Below are 27628 nucleotides of genomic sequence, written 5' to 3' on the forward strand. Positions count from 1 at the left end.
AACGTTCACTTTCAGTTGACATGAGTGAAAGTGAATTCGGTCATTCCTGTTTCATCCTTGTATGCAGCTCATTTTTTATCCGTCCTATACTTGAGAATGACCGCTGTCCCTCACAATTTGTCACTGAATAAGGTTAAAATCAGTTTCAGAGATATATGTCATTAGCGAAAGTACACTGCAACCCATATTTCAGCAAAGTATCCATCAGTTTCTGCCATCTGACTCCTAGGAGTCCATGACACTAGATGATGAATGCTCTCAGCAGAATCAGCTTATTGCCCAGGCTGCTGTCCAGGTCAGACAGAAATGTGTCTGAGAGGTGCTTGGCCTTGTGGATGATCGAAGGAGCAGGCTCTGCCTCTGTAGCCGAACAGTGTACAAAGATACTTGTAAGCATTAAGTCGGCGCCTGAGTCTATTAAGTTGTCAACAGCCATATTAAATGTCTCTTTCTGAAATGTTCTCCTACTTTCCAGAGTAAAGTCTGAATCTTCATCATCAGTTTCATCAGTAAACGTTTGCGTTTCTGTCTCTGCTGAATGTCCTTTTTGTAGGATAGACTAACACCAGGCACATCTAGACCTTTGCATTCATCCAGGAAAGTCAGCAGTGACTTGCGGTCTCCAACACCCGTGGCAAGACCAATGTTGTTTTTCTGCAGTATAGCGGATGTTGGATTGCGTTGAGCTACAATGATGCTCCAGAAATGTGCAATGAAAGCCATTTCTAGAGTAGCTAGCTAACCACAGAGTCCATCAGCTTCTTTCTGCATGTCGCACTTTTCAGCTACATCTTCTGACATAGCCTGCAAAGCTGACTTTATATTGCTATAGTTATTCCAAAGGACTCTGGCAGAATCTCCTTGAGCGCTCCGTTGTGTGACTGACAGAGATTTTAGCATAACAATGACAGGCAAATCAGAATTTGCAAACACCATGTTCCAAGGATAGGTGGAAGAAAACACAAATGTATAGAGAGCTTGCAGGAGGTCAAAGTAGTTATGAACTACCATGTTGGATGCATCAATACTGTTCACATTAACTAAGTTCAATGAATGCGCAACACAAGGGACATAATGGATCAAAGGGTTCTTTCTCTTGCGGTGTGCTTGTAAGCCCTTGTAGGTTCCAGACATTATCGTACTGGCTGTGGTAGTTCTGTAGATCTATCCCCAAATCTTTTATCATCAACTCCACACAGTCTGTCAAACATTCTCTGGTGTGGCTGTAGATTAGCAGGAATGCTACAAATCATTTTACAGCTTTACTGTTCCTGTTCATAAATCTGAAAATAAATGTTAACTGATCGTGAGTCAAGTAAGAGTTTGTGTCAAAAATCAGGAAAAAATACTTTGCCTCTTGCAGCTCTTCCTTTATCTTCTGCTTTGTTTTTTCACCCACAAGTTCAATGAATTCTTTGCAGACAGTTGATGACAGATATGAAACAGTGCTGTAGCCTTGATCGCCGAATTTCTTGATGTGATCTTTCAAAAATGGGTCAAACTTTGCCAATAACTCCAGAATCCCCAGATAATTTCCATTTTTTGGTGACCCTATTATTTATTTATTTATAGTATATTTCTACCCCACATTTTCCTACGCATGCAGGCACAATGTGGCTAACATAGGATAAGTAAAAATGACAATACAATACAATTATTTCATCATCATCCCTAAAAGACAGTCCCCTCTCAGCCAAAAACTTTGTTACTGCTGCCACTCTCTTCAAAACTTCCTGCCAATAGCGCCTTTCCTCTACAACCTGCTGATACGGCCCAGAATCCACAGTAGCTCCAGAACTTTGTCGCAGCAAGGAAAGCATGCAGTTCCTGTGCTCCTCACTCATCTCATGTTCTCCCATACATTCTGGATGCTTCCAATCCTCACGACTGGTAACAAAAGCATATGATTTGGTCGAAAACAGTTTATTTTCAAAACAATGACAGTAGATGGAGAATAAATGGCCCACTCCCTCAGTTGTACTTGCCTATTGTGCAAGCTACAGTGTAGCAGCTGACATTGCTTGCCCCCAAGCCCACAGTTCCTTGCTGAGGCTAGGTAACTGAGACATCGGATTCAAGGGACCCATCTACATCTCCTGCAGCTGCAGTGCCCGCAGTTGTCTCACACTTATCACCATACTAGCAACTGTGTTCTGCAACCATTGGCGAGTCCACTGACAAAAACACAAATCCAAAAAACGATATTGGTTTCACATTTTTTTTAACAATTTTGATTCTTTCTTATCATTTTCATTTCGAAGTTTGCACTTAGCAGCGCCACTTAAAGACTTACAATCCATTTAACAATAAGAGCATTGAGAACAACTGACAAAAACAGAGGTAGATTAAGGCATAGGTAAACTAGGCATATGCCTAGGGTCCACATGTTTAAGGGTGAGCCCTGTCAGATATACTCAGGATTCAGAAGAAAACTAGAATTTCAAACTGTTCCTACCACCCCCCCCCCCCCCCAGGGTTCTACAAATGTGTAAATTATCTGTATTGAATCCAGAAGGATGGCTAAAGTGTCTGGATATTTTTCAGAGTTTAGCCCTCTACAGCTCTCCAATCCTTCCCACTTCCAGTGCAGAGATTGTGGTAGGATCCAACCAATGGGAAGGCTGCTTTAGTCACAGGAAGAAGGGGCTGAGCTGAAACAGATGTGGAAGAAGCTGAAGTCTACACAGGGCCTTTGGAGAGAATCAGTGGAATAAGTGAATGTCTTGGGGGTGGGAGTGGCTGAAAAGGAGTACTGTTGGAATGAAGAATAGTGGGGGGGGGGGGGGGATAAATATGAAGTGATTGCTGTAGGTTGAGAAAAAGAACTGGAAGCAAATGCAAGAACTTTACATGATGGTGGGGGTTGGGGCAGAACTGGTGGGGGACATTGCCTGAATAAGCAAATGAGCAGCAGGATAGCACTAGAAAAGAGTGGATAGCGATGCATTTGTGTATGTTTTTGTGTCTCTGGTCCAGTGCTGCAAATGTACCTGTGCACGTACTAAGTGAAGAGAAGTTATCAGCCCAGGGATTTTACTTTGCTAACTATTACATTACGTGGACAAATTCCTTTAAACACTACGCTAATACTGCCTCCACTCCTTCTATATCCTTTGAGAAGCACCAAAGAAAGTTAAATATTGTTCTGCTTTCATCTGTGAAGTTTTTTTCATAAGTAAAACTTAGGGCCAGATGCACTAAACTTTACGAGCCATTAACGAGCCAGTAGTAAACCCTGGCATGCACTAAATACTTTTTTCTGACGATGGTAGCAGCTAACGCAAACGGAATGCAGATGAGCAAACTGTGTAGAAACCCTATTGAAATGAGATGCACTAAGCTTTTCCGCTTGCCCTAATGCTGGAAAATGCTGGGAAATCTAACGAGAGGTCTGTACCTCTCATTGGGGCTGCGCGGGCTTGGAAAACTTATAAAAAGTTTTTTTTAAATCGGGATGGGGCAAAAATGACCAAGTGCTCGTCAGGAGCATCCTTTATGGACGTTCTCCCCCCCCCCCCCCCGCCCGAGGTCCCCACCGCCGCTGCTCCCCGCTCCCCCCTGCATTGAAATCAGAACTTTATGCAGCCCCGGCCCCCCTCCCTTCCTTCCTTCCTTCCTTCCCAAAGCACAAAAACCCTGGTGGTCCAGTGGGACCACCAGTTTCTCCCCCTACCAACCCCCCCACATTGAACAAAAATGCCCTGGTGGTCCAGAGGGGCCGCTATCTAGCTAGCCCGCCCTACCTCCCTTCCCCCTGGCAGCCTACCTCTCCGTAGTAGTAGTTAGAGGAAGGAGGGACTAGAACTCCCTCCCTCATCTTTTGGTACCTTCCCAAAATGGCGGCGTCCCGCCATGCCCAGTGCATCCTGTGATGTGCCGGGTGGGGCTTAACTTCCATATAAGGGTTAAGCCCCGCCCAGTGCATCCTAGGAGGCACTCGAAGAGGAGGAAGACAGTGCTAGTCCCTCCCTACTCCAATTACTACTACAGAGAAGTAGGCAGCCGGGGGGAAGGAGGGAGAGTGGGCTAGCTAGCTAGATAGTGGTCCCACTGGACTACCAGGGTGTTTCTGTTCAATGTGAGGGGGGGGGGGGTAGGGGGAAGTGAGCGGTCCCACTGAACTACCTCTCAAACAACTTCTGCAGGAGGATTGTGCCTTGGGAAGTCTGGTGTTATAAAGATGGAATATATTGAAATTAAATAGAAGTAAAATTAAATTTTCTTTTCACTGGGGCACGTGGAATCACATCTTCACTTTATCTCATTTGTAGAAGTTTACATTTTAAATACCAAATGGATTATTCTGTTTTGAGTATGTTTCAGGGACAAGTGGTTTTATAAGTCAAAATAATAACAATAAGTATTTTGTTTCATGCAGATCTCTCATTTGTTTATACATAACTAAATGGGCTATACGCTCCTAATGAAGTCCATTGGTTTTCTTAGACAGCAGATTCCAGTTAATTGGGGCAGCTGCATATTTGGCCCAAAACCCGGAGAACAGAAACAAAATGCAGTTGTAAAGATGCAATGGTTTTGCTTATTTGGGGAAAACAAATCCACTGGAGAGGATAAAGAACAAAGCTATACTAAATACATAGCGATTTAATCACATCTTTCCATACTACACACCATGCAATTCACAAGGTCGTAATTTTACTCTAAAGTCTAAGTTTATATTGCCACCTATTCACATCATAGAAAATATGTCTGTAATACCATGTTTGTAAATCTATTTTATCCTCTGTTTATTGTGCTTTGATGTCTAGCCAACCTATAATTGCCACCAGTATAACTAACCATTTTTAATACCTTGTAACCATATTTATAATTAAATTTGTCCTTCGCTTACCTGCATTATCCAACTATCTATTAATGTATATTTTATAGTTCACTTTATAACTTATATATCAGTTTATTGATCTGTTATCCAAACTTGTTTTATATGTCTTGCATATGTTTTTATACATATTTTATAGTTTGATTATCTCTTGCATATGTTTTTATATGTATTTTATAATTCGATTATCTGTTCATTAAAAATTGTTATATATGTCTTATACATGTTCTCCATGTTTATACAGACTCCTGAGGAAGGCACTTGCAGTACCCAAAAAGGGTACCGTGTAGAGTCTATATTCATTAAATTATACTTCCAACTTCGAACGTCTCCAGTTTGTTCACTGAAGAGCCTGGTTCCGTTTCCACTCCTCTTGTGCTCCTTTGCTTATTTGGGACAACATGCCATTTATTTGTGGCAGTAACGTACATAAAACATCATCGATATGTCACCAACCCCTGAAGTTTATATGGGCTTCCACATTTGCGTACATGTGCTGCTGCGGGGTATGTCGTGTTCCATCTGTGACGTGTGCTGAAAAAATGACAAGGAAAGATCTAACACTCACAGACAAAATTGTCTTACTAGAAGAAATGAAAAAACAACTGCCGAACACCAGTCAGTGCCAACTGGTAGAGATTACAGGAGTGCCAAAATCCACATTAGCACATGTTGTACAACAACAACAGAAACTGATAGACAATATTTTCTTTTCCTCTATTGCAACTTTTGTGTTACTGAACAAATGTAAAAATTGAAATTAAACTGTACTGTACTGTTTTTTTCTTTCACTGTTGTCTCTGAGAAATAAATAATTGTTTTGACTTTTATCTGTCACTTATACTGACTCTTTTTGTGAACAGTAACATGTCAATTTCGTTTTTTCAAGGCAGCCACTTAATTGGGGCAATGTACTTTAGTTTCGATGAGTCCCAATTGACCGTAATCCACTATTTTTTGTTCTTGTGCTGACTTATACTGTGCCAAAACTGAAAACTCTTATCTTTTCTATCTGGTCAATAATAAAAGGCTCTCATTGTGAACACTATCCACCCTAAAAGGTTGTTTTGTGGCTAAACATGAGGAATTGTGATACTAAATAAATAAATATATGGTTGTTTTTCTAGTCATGCATCCAAAGGTTATATAATCCTTTCTAGAAAGCTAAGTAATCATTTAACTTATTAGTGGAACATAACCACAAAGGCATGGTATGGTCACATTTTCAATTTGGTAATACTAGAGCCCAGCTACGGAACAGGTTATTTTGAGTTAGTCTTCACTGGACCAAACAGCTGGATAAGCAGTGCCTTAAAAAGGTGGAGGATAAAGGATTTTTTCTTTATATTGATATCCCACATTATCCCAAGCCAACTTGGGTTCATGTGGTTTATATTTGAAAATACAGTGAGACAAAATAATAGCATTCAATAACATCATGGGAGCAAGTAGATGGATATCTCTGAAATATTTAACAAAAATTGAGATTAGCATATATACCCAGCTGGGCATTTAAAAGTCTGTCCTTTAGGGGCCTTTTTACAAAGGCGTGGCAAGCCCACCACGGGCTTGCCGCACACCAATTCGGACCTACCATCAGGCTACTGTAGGAGCCTGGTGGTAGTGACTGCTCCCAACATGCGCCATTTCTGGAGTGTCAGAATTTTTCTGGGTTTTTTTTAAGCACCGGGGACTTACTTGGCAGTAAACAGGTGCCCAGTTACTGCCAGGCTCCCCCAGGAAAAGGGCCGCAGTGAAAGTGTTTCACTTACTGCACGGCCATTTCCTTCCTTGGGCAGTAAAAGGGGGCCTCAGAGCACAGCAAACCCACACGTCAATGCCACAGCAGGGCCCCTTTTACTACCACTTCTAAAAGGGGCCTTTAATGATTCCGCATGTTCAGAAATGGTAGCCATAAGTATAGACAATTATTCAAACATTATCACATGCACACACCAGAACAGGCATCCATACACACACTGCAAAAGTAAACAACTTCTACAGAGTACACCCAAAAATTATTATTTCTTCATTTTCATCTTCCAGAATTCTAGACTTCAGACATACAGATCAGTAGAACCCAAAGCAGTCCAAAACAAAGTAAAGTTAGAAACAACACAGTTTATACCTAATTGTTCAACCACCCTTAGGATTTGCCTTTGGATTTAAAACACAATACCATGTGCATATAAGGTCTGGAAGAAACTAATTAAAACAATCAAAGTTTAAAGCAAATGCCCATAATACGTAATACTTGGTAACAATAATAAAACAGTGATGGAAAATCCACATAGTAGACAGGCAACAGATTTATTTTCCATTGAACATAATTAAGTTTGTATAAACTTGGAGACTAATAGTGTGCTGAACTAGACAATATCGACACATTTAGACTGACTCTGGACAGAACTTCAACATGAAGAAAGCTCTTCCATCATTATTCAAATCCTCTCTTTAAAACAGTAGTAATAAAAAAGCAAGTACATTTTTATTTTTTATTTCAATAAGTTTTATTGGTTTTTATAACAAAATGACAATATATAAATAGCCAATTATGACTAATATAACAGGTCATTAACATGTACTCAGATAAACAAAATAAAAACTATAGCATCTAGCTCAAAATTAAGCAAATATGAAACATCAAAATGAAGAGATAATAATATTGTTATTCACCATCAATCTTATAGTGACCAATTAAGGGAGTGTATATATATGTAGATAGTTTGAGTATGCGATAATAAAGCGCTGTTAACTTTTAGAGATATAAGTTTGTATTGGAGCCCATACTGTCTTGAAGGATAGTGAGGATCCGCATCTATCAACAACTGCATATTCATATTTGGCAGTTAGACAAACACTGTTCCACCACATATAATATGATAACTTAGTGAAATCTTTCCAACAATGGCATATCATCTTGATTGCTATATGTATTAATATGCGTAATAACTTAGCTGTATGAGATTTCACATGAGTAGATAGGCCAAGCTTACCCGTGATGATAATGTTATATGATAAGGTGTCGGCTATGTCCAAGATCTTTGTTATAGTTCTCCAAATTTGAGCCCAATATTCTTCTAATAATGGACAATAAAATATAAGGTGATCCAATGTGCCTATGTTGGAGTTACAAGACCAACAGTAATTTGATGAGCTTTTGAATATTTTAGATAGTTTATATGGAGTCCATAAAGCTCTATGAAACACAAAGAAGGAAGACTGCGTATATGCTGCTGATTTAGAGGACTTGTATAATGAGGACCAAACCTTTTCCCATTGATCCGATGTTAATGAAGTATTAAGTTCTTTATTCCATATGCTTTCCAAAGCAAATGGTGCATGAAATGTCCAGTCCTGTAGAATTTTATACCAGTTAGAAGCAATTCTCCTGCCACTGGAGAACTGATGATATAATTCCCAACAGCTTGGTGCATCATCCTTTAATATGTCAATATCAATGCTTGTGGAGATGCAGTGTTTTAATTGTAAACATTGGAAGTAACAATGGTTGTGTAATTTATAAGTTGATTGCAGTGTTGTAAACGGGATCCACTTATGTCGATCAATACGTTGTACGTACCAGATGCCAGTTTCCATCCATTTAGTCCATGAAACACATTTATCATTAGTCTTGAATTTTGGGTTATTCCATATATGTAAATTTATAGTTGAATAAAAAGAGTGTTGAACATAAGAGTCCACAGATTTGAAAGATGTTTGCATAGCAGCTATTATTGGATTATTGGCTGTTTTAGGGAGGTATGACCAAGGTAATAAACGCAAAGGTGTTGATTTGTATTTCTCTGACTCCCATTGTATCCATAATGGCTCTGTGATAATTTCAGATGAAGTTATCCATTTAGAACTCTGTCTTAGTATAAAAGCCATATAGTACTCCAGGAAGCTTGGAAAATTAACACCACCATGCATGCTGTTTAGAAATTTTAGTCTCTTTAGTGCAATGCTTGGAGATTTATTAGACCATAGAAATTTAGAATAATTGTTCCATCCTTTTATATGTACTGGGTTCAAGTAGGAATGGAAGCATGTTGAGGATGTATTTCACTTTTGGCGTAATCATCATTTTTATGGTATCCAGTCTGCCCCACCAAGATAAGTTAAGTGGAGATCATCTAGAAGTCATTTCAGTAATACATTTCAGTAAATAGGCAGAATTTTGGTTAACAGATTCCGACAAAGTGGTACAAAAGAGAACACCCAAATATTTTCGACCTGTAGAAGCCCATTTAAAAGGGGATTGGGTAAAGTTATATTGGAGGCTGGCTGTGTTTAATGGCATCATTTCTGTTTTTGTAGGATTTAGTTTGTAACCAGAGACCTTGGAGTAGTTACTAATTACTTCCAAGATATATGGTATGGATGAGATGGTGTTGTGTACAGTAGAACGTCGTCAGCATAAGCTGATAACTTAGCCAAAATATTTCCCAATTCTACACCTTTAATTTGATCTGATCGCAATATTGTTACTAATAAAGGTTCAAGGGCAATGTTGAATAAAAGTGGGGAAAGTGGGCATCCTTGCCTAGTCTCTCTAGTTGGATAGGAGGAAGAGAAGAGACCATTTATAAATAGTTTAGTAGAGGGGTGAGTGTACAAAACTTGGATCATTTTGATAGCATCAGATGCAAAGCCAAACTATTTGAGTACTTGGAACATATAAGGCCATTCCACCCTGTCAAAAGCCTTTTTGGCATCTAGTCCATTGGCTACATAAGGAATAGCTGAAGACTGTGCTTGTAAAATTACATTAGAAAACATTCTAGTGTTATCAAAGGAGTTTCTTCAATGCATAAATCCCATTTGATTAGTGTTGATAAGTTTAGGTAAAACAACGTGCAATCTTTCTGCTATGATCTTAGCATATATCTTAGCATCAAGATTGATAAGTGATAGAGGGCGATAGTTCTGAATGTATTGGAGGTCTTTACCAGGTTTCGTGAGCACTATAATAGTAGCTTCAGTAAAACTGCCATTAACCTCGCCAGATGTAACTAAATGGTTATAGAATGAGCTTAGAATGGGAGCAAGTGTTGCCTGAAAAGCTAAGTAAAATTCTAATGTAAGACCGTCTGGTCCAGGGGCCTTTTTTTGCCATAGACTTTATGGCAGATAATACATCTTGTTCAGTTATGGGAGCCATTAATTCCAAATTATCAGTTTCATCGAGAGTATGATGTTCAAGATCATTTAGAAAAGCTAGCTCATGGTCACTTGTTGGATTCTGATTTATATAAAGACAAATAAAAATGCTGGAAAGCCTTTAATATATTTTGTTGGTCTGTAATTAGTGCATTATTGTCATCTTTAATGACAGATATCATTTTTTTCAGCTCTGGATTTTAGATAGTTGGCTAGCAGATGCCCGGCTTTATTAATGTTGGCGTAGTATTGGGCTGATTTCATGAATATCTCTTTACTAGCATTGTTGGCTAATAATCTGTATTTATATCTTGCTTTTTTTAACTTTTCCAAAGTGCCCAAATCAGAAGGTGTTTTCTGATGGATCTTTTCTAAACATGATATAGATTTTTCCAAATCGTTTATTTCACATGTTTGTTTCTTTTTTAGTTTGGCAGAGAAGCTAATAATTGAACCATGTTTGAAAGCTTTGAAAGCGTCCCATCTAGTTGTCCAATTAGTGTCATCTAATGTATTAAATTTAAAGTAGTCTATGATGACACTATTAATTTCTTCTATAAATTAAGGGTATTTATTTATTTTATTTATTTATTGCATTTGTATCCCACATTTTCCCACCTCTTTGCAGGCTCAATGTGGCTTACAATACATCATGGATAGTGGAAATATATTAGAAAACAGACAATTAGTGTTACAGAAGGATCTTGGGTAACATGATAATGATAGAACATGATAGTAGTATAACAAGCAGTTATACCAAATATGAGTCTAGCTGCAGTGTTCTGGGCTGTCTGAAGTTTCTTAATTATTTGCTCTTTACAGCCGGCGTAGAGTGCGTTACAGTAGTCCAGATGACTGAGCACCAATGATTGTACCAGGTTACGGAAAACAGTCCTTGGGAAGAAAGGTCTTACTCTTTTTAATTTCCACATTGAGTGGAACATCTTTTTGGTTGTGTTTTTCACGTGGCTTTCGAGTGTTAGGTGTCGATCAATGGTAACTCCAAGGATTCTTAAGGTGTCCGAAATTGGAAGGTTCAGATTAGGTCTGTTAATGGCGGTGAATTTGTTCTTGTTATGTTGAGATGTGAGTATTAGGCATTGGGTTTTTTCTGCATTAAGTTTCAGCCGAAATGCATCCGCCCATGAATGCATGATCTGGAGACTTTGGTTGATGTCATTGGAAATTTCCTTTAGATCTTGTTGAAATGGGATGTAGATTGTTACGTCGTCTGCGTATATGTATGGGTTGAGGTTTTGGTTTGATAATAGTTTGGCCAAGGGTATCATCATTAAGTTGAATAGAGTCGGCGAGAAGGGGAATCCCTGTGGGACTCCGCATTCAGGTATCCATGTGCCTGAAGTAATTGAGTTAGATGTCACTTGGTATGATCGTGTAGTTAGGAATCCCTTGAACCAATTGAGAACGTTACCTCCAATTCCGAAGTACTCAAGGATATGTAGTAATATTCCATGATCGACCACGTCGAAAGCGCTTGACATGTCAAATTGTAGAAGTAGTATGTTCTTTCCATTAGGGTAGGCTAATAAACTAGCATTGAAGCACCATGTTTTTGCCCTTGCTTTAGATAATAGATCAGTGAGCTGTAAAGAGATGTGTGCATGATCAGATAGGTGTATAGTATCAATGTTGGTATCGGATACATTATTTAATAAGGCCTCAGAGATTAAGAAGTAATCAATACGAGACTAGGAATTGTGTGGTAGGGAGTAGAATAATCACGTTCGCTGTCATGTAACAAGCGCCATACGTCACATAGTTTAAGTTGTGACATCATGAGGAGCATAATCGAACGGGGCAACAAGTTTTCCTGAGGGCGTCCTCGCAGGTTTCATCAGGTTTTCCAGTCTGCCCTTTCTGCGGCGAAACGGGTTCAACCCGATGAAGTTTACTATTTTTACCAGATGCCATGAGTTATAGGGCTGTTAATGCAGTAGTTAGATTGTAATTAGTTACATATGGTTATTTGATAATCCGATTGACTGTAGGAGTCTTCGATAGCTCAGTGATTATGCTGCCATCTCGGTGCTCCACAGCGCCCCCCGTAAATGCATTTTTATAATATACCACTGCATTTTAGAAAACAAAAGGAGCAAATTCCCACATGCCATCTTTTTCTTTTGATGTACGCACAGGAAAAAAAAGGTGTTAAATGCTTTCAGGTTTCAATCTAATTAATGTTTACAAAAAACTTTGTACTTGTAAATAGTGACTCTGATTGTTAGAGCCTGATTCTCATAACATGTCTGTTTTGGTGGTCCTTTACTAGGTGAAAACATCTCTGCACGAATACATGGAGTCCCTATAAAGCCTCTCGAAGTGACACAAAGATTACAATTTAGAACTAATTGCTACTCTAACCGACGAAACCGATACTTCCTCTGTGTACAGTTGTATGTTGCACAAGCCAGCATGTTTGAATATATAAGTGAGATCAATGTGACACCATGATCCTGAAAGCCCATGCCAGCCAATTAGTGAAGCGTGCTGAGCATCACAATCAGAGCAGCTATAAATTCTGAATGAAAGCTGATCTGTGGGCAAATTCTTGTGGCTGTAAGTTATTACATACATCTAACAGAAAATAAAAAATGAGAAATTAATGTATACATGATCACAGTAATTCTTACTTTGGATTCTGTTGCTACATGTTTTTATACAGTTTGGAATAAATGTTTATGTTTATTTAAAAACTTGCTATATCGCTCTGACACGCAGGTCAAGCGGTTTACAATATAAAACTGAAAAGACAAGACAGGAACGCCATTAAAAACAGAATAGAAACAATCATACCAAATTTAAAAGAAACACTCTTCTCTAGGGCATTCGCCCAAATCCCAGCTACCGAATATGGAACATCAAAGGCCTGTTGAAAAAAATATGTTTTTATACCAATTTTAATGAAAGACTGTTAGAAGGTTTAAGAGTAAGTTGTTTCATAACTTAGATGCTGTAAATAGAAAGCAGCAGAATGTCTAGACCAGCTGTTCCCAAACCCAGTCTTGGAAGTTCCCCAGCCAGTCAGATTTTCAGGATATCCACAATGAATATTCATGAGAGAGATTTGCATGCATTGCCTCCACTGCATGCAAATCTCTCATATGAATATTCTTTGTGCATATCCTAAAAATGTGATTGGCTGTGGTGTCCTCAAGACCAGACTTGGGAACCACTGGTCTAGTAGTTGATTCAAACGTGGCACGACCTGGAGCTGAGAGAACCAAACGATCATTTAAGGATTGCAATGTGCGAGGCACTACATATGAAATAATATCTGCTGAAAGATAAGATGGGGTACCTGTAAAAAGAGCTTCATGTGCCAGACAAAGAATCTTAAACTGTATCTTAAATGATATAGGAAGCCAGTGAAGCTTAATAAATAGTGGACTGATATGTTAAAATTTTCATGCATGGCAAAGAAACTGGGCTGCTGTATTATGCAAGAACTGTAGTTTTTTTTTTTTTTCAAAAGAATTTGACTTAGTCCAGCATATGTAATATTACAATAATCTATTTTTGAAATCAGAAAAGCATGAAGAGGAGTATGCGTAAAGGAAAAATGAACATAACTGCGATTAGACCATAGTAACCAGAGTTATAGAAATCCCTTTAGAACGACTGATGAGACCTGTCTCTGAAACAATAATTCCAAATTCAATATAATCCCTAAATATTTAAAATGATCCACTAATTGTAAAGGGATATCAGATTATGTTCATTCTTCAACTTTGTGGTGGTACTCAGTTATGTTTTGATCCTCTGTCATGTAGCAGGCACAGCGCCTTGTAAAAGTATTCCCACTCCTGTACATGTTTCACATTCTGCAGTCTAAAAGTGCAATTCAAGACACATTAAATCAGGTGTTTAATTTTGATATCTACACAACATACTCTATACTAACAATGGGTATTTCTACTAGTATGTACTAAATATCATCTCAGGGGACTAGTGGGGGTATTATTTTTTAATTCTGCCCTTGTCCTTTTCAACACCCCTACTTCCCACTGTTCCTTTTAAGTCAGCAATGCAAACTTGGGCTGTCTGAGTTAGCCTCTTTTATATAACCCTCAATTTGTGATAGCTGATATCTTTTGGGTCAAGATTTTCTCTCCTTCCCTGCCATTGAAACCAGTGGCACAGCCAGATGGCCAATTTTGGGTGGACCTGAAATTTTCTCTCCTCCCCCCTCCCTCCCTACCACAGTCTGATACCTCTCTCTCTCTCTCTCTCTCTCTTCCACTCCTCACTTCACCAGCAAATCAGCATCTCTTTCTCCCTCCCCTCTCCCACTGGCAATCCAGCATCTCTTCTGATCTATCAACCCCCTCCCCCTCCCCAGTATACCTTTTAAAACTTCTCTTCCTTTCCAGAGGTCTCCAGCAGAGAGGAGCGATTCATATATGCTGTTTGAACCAGAACCTCCAAAAATGGATTTCTGGCTATGCCCCTGATATGGTTCACATGTAAATTGCAACTGTGTCCTTGTCTCACCTAACCTGTGACCACAGAAATGCCTATGCACAGTCCATGTGTAAGTTTTAAACGGTACACCTGGGGGAGAACGTCAAAAGACTGTGGGAGATGCTGGATCATCAGTGTGAGGGTGGGGGGAGTCTTCAGCTGGTGGGGCATCAGCCACAGCAAGGATGTACAGCTGCTAGGTGGGCCTGAGCCCACCCGTAGATAGGTCAGTGATTCATACACACAACAAACAAAGGATAATTTCAAAGTGTTTTACCGCACAAATCACTTTTGAAAATTACTCAGTCTCTATGTGAATAGAAAAGTCCACACGGCTTCATGTTGTTCCTGGTGGTGTGGGTACTTTTACCAACAGGAAAATATAGTGTTCCTGGGGACAGTGGGAGATTAGGGGGAAGGGAAGGGAAATTGGACTTGATATACCGCCTTTCTGAGGTTTTTGCAACTACATTCAAAGCGGTTTACATATATTCAGGTACTTATTTTGTACCAGGGGTAATGGAGGGTTAAGTGACTTGCTCAGAGTCACAAGGAGCTGCAGTGGGACTCGAACTCAGTTCCCCAGGATCAAAGTCCACTGCACTAACCACTAGGCAGCAAAAGCACGCGCACTTACACATGGACTGTGCATAAGCATTTCTGTGGTCACAAGTTGGGTGGGGCAAGGGTGAAACCATATCAGGGCATAGCCAGAAATCCATTTTTGGGGGTTCCCAAAAATGAGCTGGGGGGGGGGGGGAGGGTCCTGATATTCTTTACCCTGCCCCACCACTGCACTAAAATATTACCATTGCTGGTGGGGATGCCAATCCCCGCCAGCCGAAGACATCTCCCACCTGGGTCGTGCCTGAAGCAGCACTTAATTCACTCAGGTGTACTCCGGCCACTAATGACAGCAAAACACGTGTGGATGGATAGAATACACACATTTGCACTTGACTCGGAGAAGGTAAAATTATGTATAATCATACCTGATAATTTTCTTTCCATTAATCATAGCTGATCAATCCATAGACTGGTGGGTTGTGTCCATCTACCAGCAGGTGGAGATAGAGAGCAAACTTTTGCCTCCCTATATGTGGTCATGTGCTGCCGGAAACTCCTCAGTATGTCGATATCAAAGCTCCATCCGCAGGACTCAGCACTTAGAGAATTACACCCACGAAGGGACACTCTGCCCAGCTCACCACCGCCGAAACGGGGGAGGGGAATTAACCCAGCTCATCCCCACACAAGTGGGGGAGGGGAATCCGTCCAGCTCATCCCCGCGGAGCGGGGGAGGGACACCACACCCGCCGATGCGGGGGGATCTGGCTTATCCTGCAACCGCAACCGCGGGAGGAGCTGACTGACCCTAACACCGCCGAAGCGGGAGGGGTACAAAGCTGCCCTACAGCCGCACGAAGCGGGAGGGAGTGACGGCAGAATTTATGTCTCAATCCAGCCCCGTAAAACGGGGGGGAGAGGAATGCAGCAGCTCACTGTAACACAAACTCGTCTCAACTCTTGAAGAATCCAAGTGAAAAAACTTGAACACGAAGTCTTTCTTAAGTAACTGAAGACTAAACTTGAACCTGAAATGCAACCAGAATAAAAACAGTACAGATATCTGGGAGGGGCTATGGATTGATCAGCTATGATTAATGGAAAGAAAATTATCAGGTATGATTATACATAATTTTACCTTCCATATCATCAAGCTGATCAATCCATAGACTGGTGGGATGTACCGAAGCAGTACTCACCCAGGGCGGGACATTGAAATCCCTGACCTCAACACTGAAGCTCCAAACCGGGCCTCCGCCCGTGCAGCCACCGCCAAACGGTAATGCTTGGAGAATGTATGAGCCGAAGCCCAAGTTGCCGCCTTGCATATCTCTTCCAAGGAGACGGATCCGGCCTCTGCCATCGAGGCCGCCTGAGCTCTCGTGGAGTGAGCCTTCAGCTGGATAGGCGGCACCTTCCTTGCGGCCACATAAGCCGCTGCAATGGATTCCTTGACCCATCTTGCCACTGTAGGCTTAGCAGCCTGCAGACCCTTACGAGGACCTGCAAACAGGACAAACAGATGATCCGATTTCCGGAAATCATTGGTCACTTCCAAGTATCTGATGATGACCCGTCTCACATCCAGATATTTAAGAGCAGAGTACTCCTCTGGGTAGTCCTCCCTACGAAAGGAAGGGAGACAGAGCTGCTGATTCACATGGAAGCGAGAAACAATCTTGGGCAGGAAGGAAGGCACTGTGCGAATAGTCACTCCTGCCTCAGTGAACTGCAGAAAAGGCTCTCGACATGAGAGCGCCTGGAGCTCGGAAACTCTTCTGGCTGAAGTGATAGCCACCAAAAAGACTGCTTTCAACGTCAGGTCTTTCAGAGATGCCCTCGACAAGGGTTCAAAAGGCGGCTTCTGCAATGCTCTCAGCACCAGGTTGAGATTCCACGCAGGCACCACTGAGTGCAGAGGAGGGCGCAGGTGATTAACTCCCTTGAGAAAGCGCACCACATCTGGCTGCGAAGCCAGGGAAGCACCCTTCAGGCGGCCCCTGAAGCAAGCCAGAGCCGCTACCTGGACTTTAAGGGAACTGAGCGACAGGCCTTTCTCCAGACCTTCTTGCAGGAACGCCAACACTGAAGAAATTGGAGCAGTGAAGGGAGAAAGTGAGCCTGCTTCACACCACGCTGCAAAGATACGCCAAACCCTGGCGTAAGCAGTAGAAGTAGAGCGCTTCCTCGCTCTCAGCATAGTGGCGATGACCTTGTCTGAGAAGCTCTTCTTCCTCAGACGCTGCCGCTCAATAGCCAGGCCGTAAGACCAAAGGGGGAGGGATCCTCCATCACCACGGGACCCTGATGCAACAGGCCCTGCTTCACTGGCAGCCGCAGAGGATCGTCGACTGAGAGCCTGATCAAGTCCGCATACCAGGGACGTCTGGGCCAATCCGGACCCACCAGGATTACCCTGCCGGGATGCTTTGCCACCCGGTCTAGCACCCTGCCCAACATGGGCCAGGGCGGGAACACATAGAGAAGCTCTTGTGTCGGCCACTGTTGGAGAAGAGCATCTACTCCCAGGGATCGAGGGTCCCGTCCTCTGCTGAAAAAGCGCGGCACTTGGCAATTGGCCGATGACGCCATCAGATCTAGGCTCGGCTGGCCCCAGCGCTTCGTGATGTCCAAGAACGCCTGAGCAGATAGCTGCCACTCTCCGGGCTCCAAGGTATGGCGACTGAGAAAGTCCGCCTTGACATTCATGACTCCGGCAATGTGGGCCGCTGAAAGCTGCTCCAGGTTCGCTTCTGCCCACTGGCAAAGATTCATAGCCTCCTTGGCTAGAGGGGCGCTCTTGGTACCTCCCTGGCGGTTGACATAGGCCACAGCCGTGGCATTGTCCGACAGGACCCGTACAGGCTTCAACACCAGTACCGGGATGAACTCCAAAAGCGCCAACCGAATGGCTCTGAGTTCCAGGAGGTTGATAGACCACTTTGCCTCTGCAGGAGACCAGAGCCCCTGCGCAGTCCTTCCCAAGCAGTGGGCTCCCCAGCCCGACAACGAGGCGTCCGTCGTGACGACAATCCACTCTGGGGTCACCAGAGGCATTCCCGCAGACAACTTGTCTGTCTGCATCCACCAGCTCAGCGCCTTGCACACTGCTGGGTCCAAGGGAAGGCGCACAGCATAATCCTCCGACAACGGAGTCCAGCGCTGCAGCAGAGAGAGTATAGTGGTCTCATATGAGCCCTGGCCCAGGGCACTACTTCCATCGTGGCCGGCATAGAGCCCAACAGCTGCACATAGTCCCAAGCCCGAAGAGGAGAGGCTACTAGGAACTAGTCCACCTGAGCCTGATTGTCTGGCAGGAACACTCTGCCCACTTGGGTGTCGAATCGAACTCCCAGATACTCCAGGGACTGAGTCGGGCGCAGCTGGCTCTTCTTCCAGTTGATGATCCATCCCAGGGAGCTCAAAAGAGCAACTACCTGGTCCACAGCTTTGCCGCACTCTGCATAAGAGGGGGCTCGGATCAACCAGTCGTCCAGATAAGGATGGACTTGTACTCCTGCCTTTCGCAGGAAGGCCGCTATGACCACCATTACTTTGGAAAAGCTCCGCGGAGCAGTAGCCAACCCAAAAGGGAGGGCTCTGAACTGGAAGTGTCGTCCCAGGACTGCAAAACGCAGGATGAGGCCAGATGGGAATATGCAGGTACGCTTCCTTGATGTCCAAGGAAGCCAAGAACTCTCCTGCCTTCACTGCCGCTATAACAGAGCGGAGAGTCTCCATGCGAAAGTGCCGCACTTTCAAGGCCCAATTGACCCCTTTGAGGTCGAGGAAAGGCCGGACAAAACCTCCTTTCTTTGGTACCACAAAGGAAATGGAGTAACGTCCCTTGCCAATCTGATTTTCTGGCACCGGAACGACCGCACCCCGGCGGATCAGGTTGTCCAAGGTCTGCTGCACTGCCACAGCTTTGACCGGAGACTTGCCGGGAGAGAGTACAAACCCGTCTCTTAAGGGTCGGCAGAACTCTAGCTTGTAGCCGTCTCTGATGACTTCCAGCACCCAAGCGTCTGAAGTTATTGTGGTCCATTCGCCCAGAAACGAGGACAGCCGTCCTCCAATCTGCACTGGGGCGTGGACCAAGGCCCCGTCATTGGGTACGAGACCCTGGGGGAGGACCGGAGGGAGCACCTCCGGGACGGCGGTCTCTGCGAAAGGAATGCTGCTTGGGGGAGAAATTCCTCTTGAAGGAAGAGGGGGCAGAGGAACCCGACTTGCCCGGGCGGTACCGACGGGCTTCCTGCAACCGTCCTCTGGAGGTACCGGGACGAGTACTAGCCCGAGCCCTGACCTCTGGTAATTTCTTGCCCTTAGACGTGCCGAGATCGGTCACGATTTTGTCCAGCTCGACCCCAAAGAGCAGCTTGCCTTTAAAAGGCAATCTAGCCAGGCGGGATTTAGAGGCGTGGTCAGCAGACCAATGTTTCAGCCAAAGCCACCGCCGCGCAGAGACTGTCTGAGCCATGCCTTTAGCTGAGGCTCTCAAGACATCATACAGCAAGTCTGCCAAATAGGCTAAGCCCGATTCCAGGGCCGGCCAATCAGCCCTCAAGGAATGATCCGAGGGGGAAGCCCGCTGCACCATAGTCAGGCACGCCCTGGCCACATAGGAGCCGCAAACTGAGGCCTGCAAACTTAAAGCAGCTGCCTCAAAGGACGACCTTAAGGCCGCCTCCAATCTTCTGTCTTGGGCGTCCTTTAGGGCTGTGCCACCTTCCACCGGCAACGCCGTTTTCTTAGTCACCGCAGTGATTAAAGAATCCACGGTAGGCCACAGATAGGCCTCACGTTCACTCACAGCCAAAGGATAGAGGCGGGACATAGCCCTAGCCACTTTAAGGCTCGTTTCCGGGACATCCCATTGAGCCGCAATTAAGGTGTGCATGGCATCATGCATGTGGAAGGTTCTAGGCGGGCGCTTCGTCCCCAGCATAATGGCAGAGCCAACAGGGGCTGAGGGAGAGACGTCCTCCGGAGAGGAAATCTTCAAAGTGTCCATGGCCTGTAACAACAGGTTGGGCAAATCCTCTGGGCTAAAAAGCCGCGCTGCAGAGGGGTCATCCGCTCCATCCGAGCGGGGATCTATCTCCTCCAAGGAATCCGCAAAGGACCGTTGGGAGACCTCAGACACGCTGCCCTCATCTACATCGGAGGAGACAAAGTCCTCCAAGGCCTGGGAATCAACCCGAGGGCGTTACCTCAGGGAACCTCAACCTCTTTACCAGACGAGGGAGCAGGGGCAGCGTTTGGCATGAGGAAAGCCTGATGCAGCAGAAAAACAAACTCGGGGGAGAAACCCCCCAGACTGTGCACTTCCGCAGCCTGGGCAACAGCCCTAGACGCACTCTCAACCGGCGCTCGCAATAGCGGGGGAGAGACATGCTGCGCATCCAAAATGGCGTCCGGCGCGAAACTCCGCGAAGGAGCCGCGCGGGAAGAACGGCGCTTAACTTTAGCCGCTTTTGTGCCGTCGCCCAAATTAAGGGCGTTCATGGCATTAATGTCTCCAACCTCAAGGGCGGCCCACGAAGAAGCCGTCCGAGCCGCGTGGCCGGCCAAGATGGCGGAGGCGAGGAGCGGGGGATGGGCGTTTATGGCGGGAAAAACCGCCACGCCGGAGGAAGGACCGGGACATTCATCGGTCACTAAACTGTCACCCATCAAGGGCGAATCAGGCTGTAAAACCCCCGCATCCCCTCTAGAAGCGCTCCAGCGATCCGGGGAGCGACCTTTTGCGCCCTCGCCCTCCGACGCCATATGCCACGAGGAGAAGAATCGGGGAACCCCCTGCCCGCTATAAAAAGGTAAAATTACCTGCTTGCCGCTCCGAGCTGTAACGAACTGGTGTCCCAGTGAGTAGCTGCAATGAACGTTTAAATAAACATCGAAATAAACGCCTTTAAAGACGTTTAAAATTTTTTTTTTTTTTTTTAACGGAGCCAGCGGGAGGGGGGAGAAAAGGAGGGACCTGGCACCACCAGGTTTGCACTTGCTCAAAAGAGCCCTCAACCCCAGGCCTCAACAAAACCTAAGGATTAGGCTTGGAGGCCTAGCCAGAGCTGCTGCTGTGTGTGACCACCACCTGCTGAGATAGAGAACATACTGAGGAGTTTCCGGCAGCACATGACCACATATAGGGAGGCAAAAGTTTGCTCTCTATCTCCACCTGCTGGTAGATGGACACAACCCACCAGTCTATGGATTGATCAGCTTGATGATATGGAAGGTGTAAGTTTGTGCAACAGCATCTCACATTCCTGGGGATACTTCTGGGGACCTATTTTATAAAAGACCTAAGCTGCTTCTCTAATATAAATATGCATGTTTTTGGAAAGTTTTATAGGTGCTCTGTTATAATATTACCCCTGTATATACTGTTTTGTTTTTCACTGGATCCCTTTGCAATCATAAAGCAGGTGGGCTTTTAAAATGCTGATTTATTTTCATATGCATATTTTAAATTAGGGTTGCCAACTATGATCCAGATTCATCCGACAGAGTTGATCCAGTTCTGGGCTTACCCAAATGCATGCAGGGACTTGTATCCTTGCTTTTCTTAGGGAAGCCAATGGGAAAATCAAAACCATAAGTCCCTGCATGCAACGGGGTAAGCCCAGGACTGGATCAACCCTGTTGGGCAAATCTGGATTTAGTTGGCAACCCTATTTTAAATGCTTATGAATTTTAGCAGAATATGGGCCTGAATGGTTTGGAACTGATGCAAGATTTCTAGAAAAGGGCAAGTAAAGCTTTAAAATAAGCAAATAAAGCAAAACAGATTTAAAATTATGTGCAGATTTAAAATTATGTGATGGGTTGATAGGAATCAGCCAGAAGAGTGACTATTTGAAGTAACAACAAATAATACTGTACTCAAAAGGATATCCAAAAGACGCTGAATACCTATATTTAAGCACCTACAGGACATAAATTAGGTTCCATTCAACCTAGCCTCCCAAAACTGAGGCCCAGAAGTTAGTCCTGCTAGTAAGGAACAAGAAAAGTTCCCCTGAAGCAGTATTTACGAAACAAGGATTTGGGTTGTGAGGGAAGTGCCATGCGTCATTTGGACACTGAATATTTGAAGATAAGTACAGCGAGGACTTTTTTGTTGTCTGCTGGATACTGGAAAGCACATTTTGGGCACATTACTATTGGTTTGTTCCTTGTTAATATTATTGCAGTTATCACTCTTTTTGTTCAATTTTATAGATACATTTTCAAGACAATTTTTGGCCATTTCAGCATTTAGACCTCATTTAGAATATTGTGTACAATTCTGGAGACCGCACTTTCAAAAAAATACACACAGGATGGAGTCGGTCCAGAGGGTGGCTGCTAATATGGGCAGAGGTCTTCATCATACAGCCTATGGGGACAGACTTAAAGATCTCAATATATATTTTTTGGAAGAAAGGCGGGAGAGAAGAAATATGATAGAGACTTTTAAATACCTATGCGGCATAAATGCACAAGAGGCGAGACTCTTTCAATTGAAAGGAAACTCTGGAAAGAGGAGACATAGGATGAAGGTGAAAGGGGATAGACTCAGAAATAACCTGAGGAAATACTTCATGGAAAGGGTACTGAATTCGTGGATTTGTGGAACAGCCTCCCAGTGGAAGTGGTGCAGACGAAAAGAGTATCTGAATGCAAGAGAGCTTGGGACAAGTACCTAGAATCACTAAAAGAGTGACAGAGAGAGTAGATGGCATGGATGGCCAGGCCATAGGGTTTTTATCTGCTTACATTTTGTTTTTCTGACTAGTGATGGTTGTGATTGTGCTCTAGCTTGGTGAACTAGAGCTGTTAAATATTAAACTGAGGTCTTGTTTCTCCACTTTTTTATATGCTGGATTGCTTTATACAGTCAAACTGAGTGACGCAGTACATCAGTTATAGTAGAAACATAACAATTGATATTCTATAATACTGTTTCTAGCACATGTGGTAGTATGTCTAGGATAATTACAGAGAGCTGAGCAGGTATTCTGAGCCCTTAGCTCTATACAGAATCAGAACGTGTCAAGGGACACTTACAGTTCACTCCATACTGTTTTATGCTTACCATACATGCAGAATGATTTTATAACAAAACTGTACTTACGTGGTTTATGTAGAGACTCTTTCGTTTTTCTCTCACTGTGAAAACACAACAGAAACATAAGATAACTTTTTGTCTAAAATGAATAAACATATTCAGAGAGTAAGACATCTATCAATGCAGCAACCACAGAAGGGTAGGTCCCTTGCAAACGAAACAGCAGAAATATTCCCTTATAAAATGATGTCACAAAATTATATTTCACGTGATGACACGTGGTAAAACTCCAGTGACCCGATCTCCATTGGATGTCATAATCATCGTTACTTAGTATCAATCTTACCATCGAAAACAAATCAAGATCTTTTGGGGGTTCAGGTTGTTGGTGGAGATGTTTAAATGCTCTTCTAAAGCTGGAGTAATTGAAGGATTGTCTATGGTTTTTTGCAACAGATGTTCGCGTTGCCAGATCAAGACAGAATTGTGCCCTGCTAAGCAGGAACACTGTATTTGCAGGACATCACATTTCAAGGAAAGTTAATTTTTCTAACATTCCTTTGCCAACCTCACAATCCATTTTCTTTTCAAAGTGTGTGTGCGTGTGTGTTTATTCTATAAAAACCTTTGGCAACAAAATATATTGTCAGGTTGGCAATTTAGAAAAGCTCACTTTCCTTGAAATGTGATTTACTGCAGATACAGTGTCTTGCTGAGCAGGACAGAGATGCCCTTCTGCAGGTTTGCTTTGCTGTAGAGTGGGAGAGTAGCCTAGTTCGAGCAGCATGCTAAGAACCAGAGAAGTCATGGTTCAATCACACTGAATTTCTTATGAACTTGCTCAAGATAATTCACATTCTACGGCTAGATTTATTAACACAGATCAATGCGTTAATGTATGTTACGTGCTCAGCTAGTAAACAGCCCACTCTGACAACAATCAGGTATGGTAAATTTAGCCCTTAGATTGTAAGTCCTTTAGGGATAGGGATATGTCTACTATTGCATCTGAATGTAAATCTTCCTACCAATTAAAAGATATGAGCTAAATCTAAAAATAAATAAAACCCCAGGTGCACGGAATTATCCACTGTGCTTGTCTGCAACCTCCCTTGATAAGCAAGTAATTAAACCAAAATCCATATCCAACCTTGCACTGAGGTGGTTTAGGCACTGCCAAATTGCCTGTGGCTCTTCTGACTCAGGTGGGATAGTCTCCACTACTGCTTGCACAACTGGAATCATGTGCTCTTTAGCATTAGCTAAGATGTTCTGTGGTAATGAAATTATTACATGATTGGGTGTGTGCTTGGAAAATGAATGTCTTGGAGCTGTAATACACAGTAACTGGTCTGCATGACTGATCAATGCTCTTCAGCTGTCCATGGGTAAGAAAGTAGTCACAATATCAGCATTCGCACCACCACGCCATGCTCCTGACCACATACCCAGACTATAAATTACGCAACGCTATGTCTGGCAAAATTAAGAGGATGCAACTTTATTAACAATACAGCATAACAATATTGCCAAATCAATAACACAAACCATATCCCATAAAAAAGATCTTTTCCCCAGACCTGAAGCCAGTCAGTCCTGAACTAGCCTCATGAATCACTTGACAGTACACATATCACGCAACCCACAAGTCTGTGGTGATGCAGGACCAGCCAAATACTTGTGGTGGTGCAGCACACAATGAAGTATATTCTCGTCCTTAACCCAATTCCCACCTTCAAGGTCTCCTCAACAGTATCACAATTCCCCATAATTCCACCCACCACTAGCTGTGACCAACTCCCCCCCCACCACCAGCACCCCCAAGAAACCCCAGCAGACACAGAAGGGCGGGCAGGGTGGGTAACCACCTCCACTGATCACCTGCTCCACCAACTCACCACCCTCTCAACAAAAGAACACTTGCCCACCAAAACAACCCAGAAAATTGTTTTCCCTTATCTTCCCAGCAACTTAACCCACCAATCCCAACCCGCCACCTCATCACCTTTCCTCACTCACTCCTCCTGTCACCATGCCCTCCGCTTCTTCTTCCCCCTCCCCCAACCACCACTAACACCAGCATGGCTAAGCTCAGCTGATATTTTCAGCTCACAGACCAAAACTGTAAGCTCCATTAGATGGCCTCGTCAGCAAGTAACACTTCCACAGAATTCAAAATCAGACCAATCATTTTTACATGTACGGACCTTTCCCATATAGGAAGCACACATTTCTACAGTCAAGTAACGGAAAACCAATGCAGCTGATCCAAATGTTAATGCATTTCTTCTCTATACATTACTCCACATGTAAATACATTTGCTCCCCATTTGTTACAAGCAAGAGAAAGTAGAGGCTGGCCAAAGGACGATCCAACACTTTATTTGCAGCTTGAGTAGAAGGACCCGTCACGGTCCATGTTTCAGCGGCACTACCCACCTGCCTCAGGGTTTACAATCAAACTCTCTGTAACCAAACAAGTGTGTTTAAAATGCTGGTACAGCAACCTCTTGTAAAGCACAGGAAAACAAGAGGATATGCTGGTTAAGCAAAGCAGCCCGAAGGCAGCTTATTGACTTCTCCTCTTGGAACTTGTCCAAACTTTTTTTAAACCCACAAACGCTGACTGCTGTTACCAGATCCTCTGACGAGTTCCAGGGCTTGATGAATGAAAAGATATTTTCTCCTATATGTTTTAAAAGTATTAACATGTAACTTCATGGAATGTCTCCAAGTCTTTGTACTTCTTCAAAGAGAAGATATTTGATTCACGTTTATCCATTCAACTCCACTCAGAATATGGGGACCTCTATCACATCCCCTCTCAGCCGCCTCTTCTCCAAGCTGAAGAGACTGAACCTCTTAAGCCTTTCCTCATATGAGAGGAATTTCATCCCCTTTATCATTTTGGTCACCCTTCTTTGAACCTTTTCTAATTCTGTTATATCTTTTTTGAGATACGGTGACTATAACTGCACACAATACTCCATGTGAGGTTATACCATGGTGCAATACAGAGGCATTATAGTATTCCTGGTCTTATTTACCATCCCTTTTCTAAACATTTCTAGCATTATGTTTGCTTTTTTGGCACATTGAGCAGAACATTTCAATGTATTGTCCATGATGACATCTAGATCTTTTCCCTGGGTGGTGACTCAAAGTGAAACATAGCATCAAGTAACTATGATTTGGAATATTCTTCCCAATGTGCAACACTTTGCATTTGTCCACATTAAATTTCATCTGCTATTTCGATGCCCAGTTTTGCAATCTTAAATCTTCATGCAATTTCTCACAGTCTGCATGCAATTTAACATAAGTACATAAGTGTTGCCATACTGGGTCAGACCGAAGGTCCATCAAGCCCCGTATCCTGTTCCATGAGTGGCCAATCCAGGTCATAAGTATCTAGCAAGATCCCAAAACAGTACAATATATTTTATGCTGCTTAACCTAGAAATAAGCAGTGGATTTTCCCCAAGTCAATTTTAATAATGGCTTATGGACTTTTCTTTTAGGAAGCTTTCGAAACCTTTTTTTAAAACCCCGCTAAGCTAACTGCTTTTACTATATTCTCTGGCAACGATTTTCAGCGTTTAATTACACGCTGAGTGAAGAAATATTTTCTCCGATTCGTTTTAAATGTACTACTTTGTAGCTTAATTGCGTGCCCCCTAGTCCTAGTATTTTTGGAAAGAGTAAACAAGCAATTCACGTCTACCCGTTCCACTCATTATTTTATAGACATCTATCATAACTCCCCTCAGCCGTCTTTTCTCCAAGCTGAAAAGTCCTATCTATTTCAGCCTTTCTTCATAGGGAAGTCGTCCCATCCCCTTTATCATCTTCGTTGCCCTTTTCTGTATCTTTTCTATTCCCACTATATCTTTTTTGAGATGCAGTAACAAGAATTGCACACAGTATTCAAGGTGCGGTCGCACCATTTCTTTCCTAATAATGCCTAACATTCTATTTGCTTTCTTTACCGCTGCAGCACACTGAGCAGAAGGTTTCAAAGTATTGTCAACAATGATTCCTAGATCCTTTTCCTGGTCGGTTACTCCTAATATGGAACCTTGCATCACATGGCTATAGTTCGGGTTTCTCTTTCTCACATGCATCACTTTGCACTTGCTCACATTAAACATCATCTGCCATTTGGATGCTCAGTCTCCCAGTCTTGTAAGGTCCTCTTGTAATTTTTCACAATCCTCTTGCGATTTAACAACTTTGAATAACTTTGTGTCATTGGCAAAGTTAATTACCTCACTAGTTATTCCCATATCTAGATCATTTATAAATATGTTAAAAAGCAGCAGTGCAAACACAGTCCCATGTGGAACCCCACTAACTACCCTTCTCCATTGAGAATACTGACCATTTAACCCCACTCTCTGTTTTCTATCCTTCAACCAGTTTTTAATCCACAACAGAACACTACCTCCTATCCCTTGACTTTCCAATTTCTTCTGGAGTCTTTCATGAGGTACTTTGTCAAATTCGTTTTGAAAATC

The 27628-nt window shown here is 43.0% G+C and overlaps 1 protein-coding gene across 1 annotated transcript in view; it reads right to left on the minus strand.

Annotated features, from left to right (window-relative positions):
• Nucleotides 1-27628, minus strand: part of CCNY (cyclin Y) — a 598774-nt gene that overhangs the window by 259973 nt on the left and 311173 nt on the right. Inside the window, exon 3 of the mRNA XM_030199560.1 lies at nucleotides 23178-23212. Coding sequence (XP_030055420.1) covers nucleotides 23178-23212 — 35 coding nt within the window. The remainder of the gene's footprint in view (nucleotides 1-23177; nucleotides 23213-27628) is intronic.

Source organism: Microcaecilia unicolor, chromosome 1 (genome assembly GCF_901765095.1).
Source record: "Microcaecilia unicolor chromosome 1, aMicUni1.1, whole genome shotgun sequence".
NCBI classification, from domain to species: domain Eukaryota; kingdom Metazoa; phylum Chordata; class Amphibia; order Gymnophiona; family Siphonopidae; genus Microcaecilia; species Microcaecilia unicolor.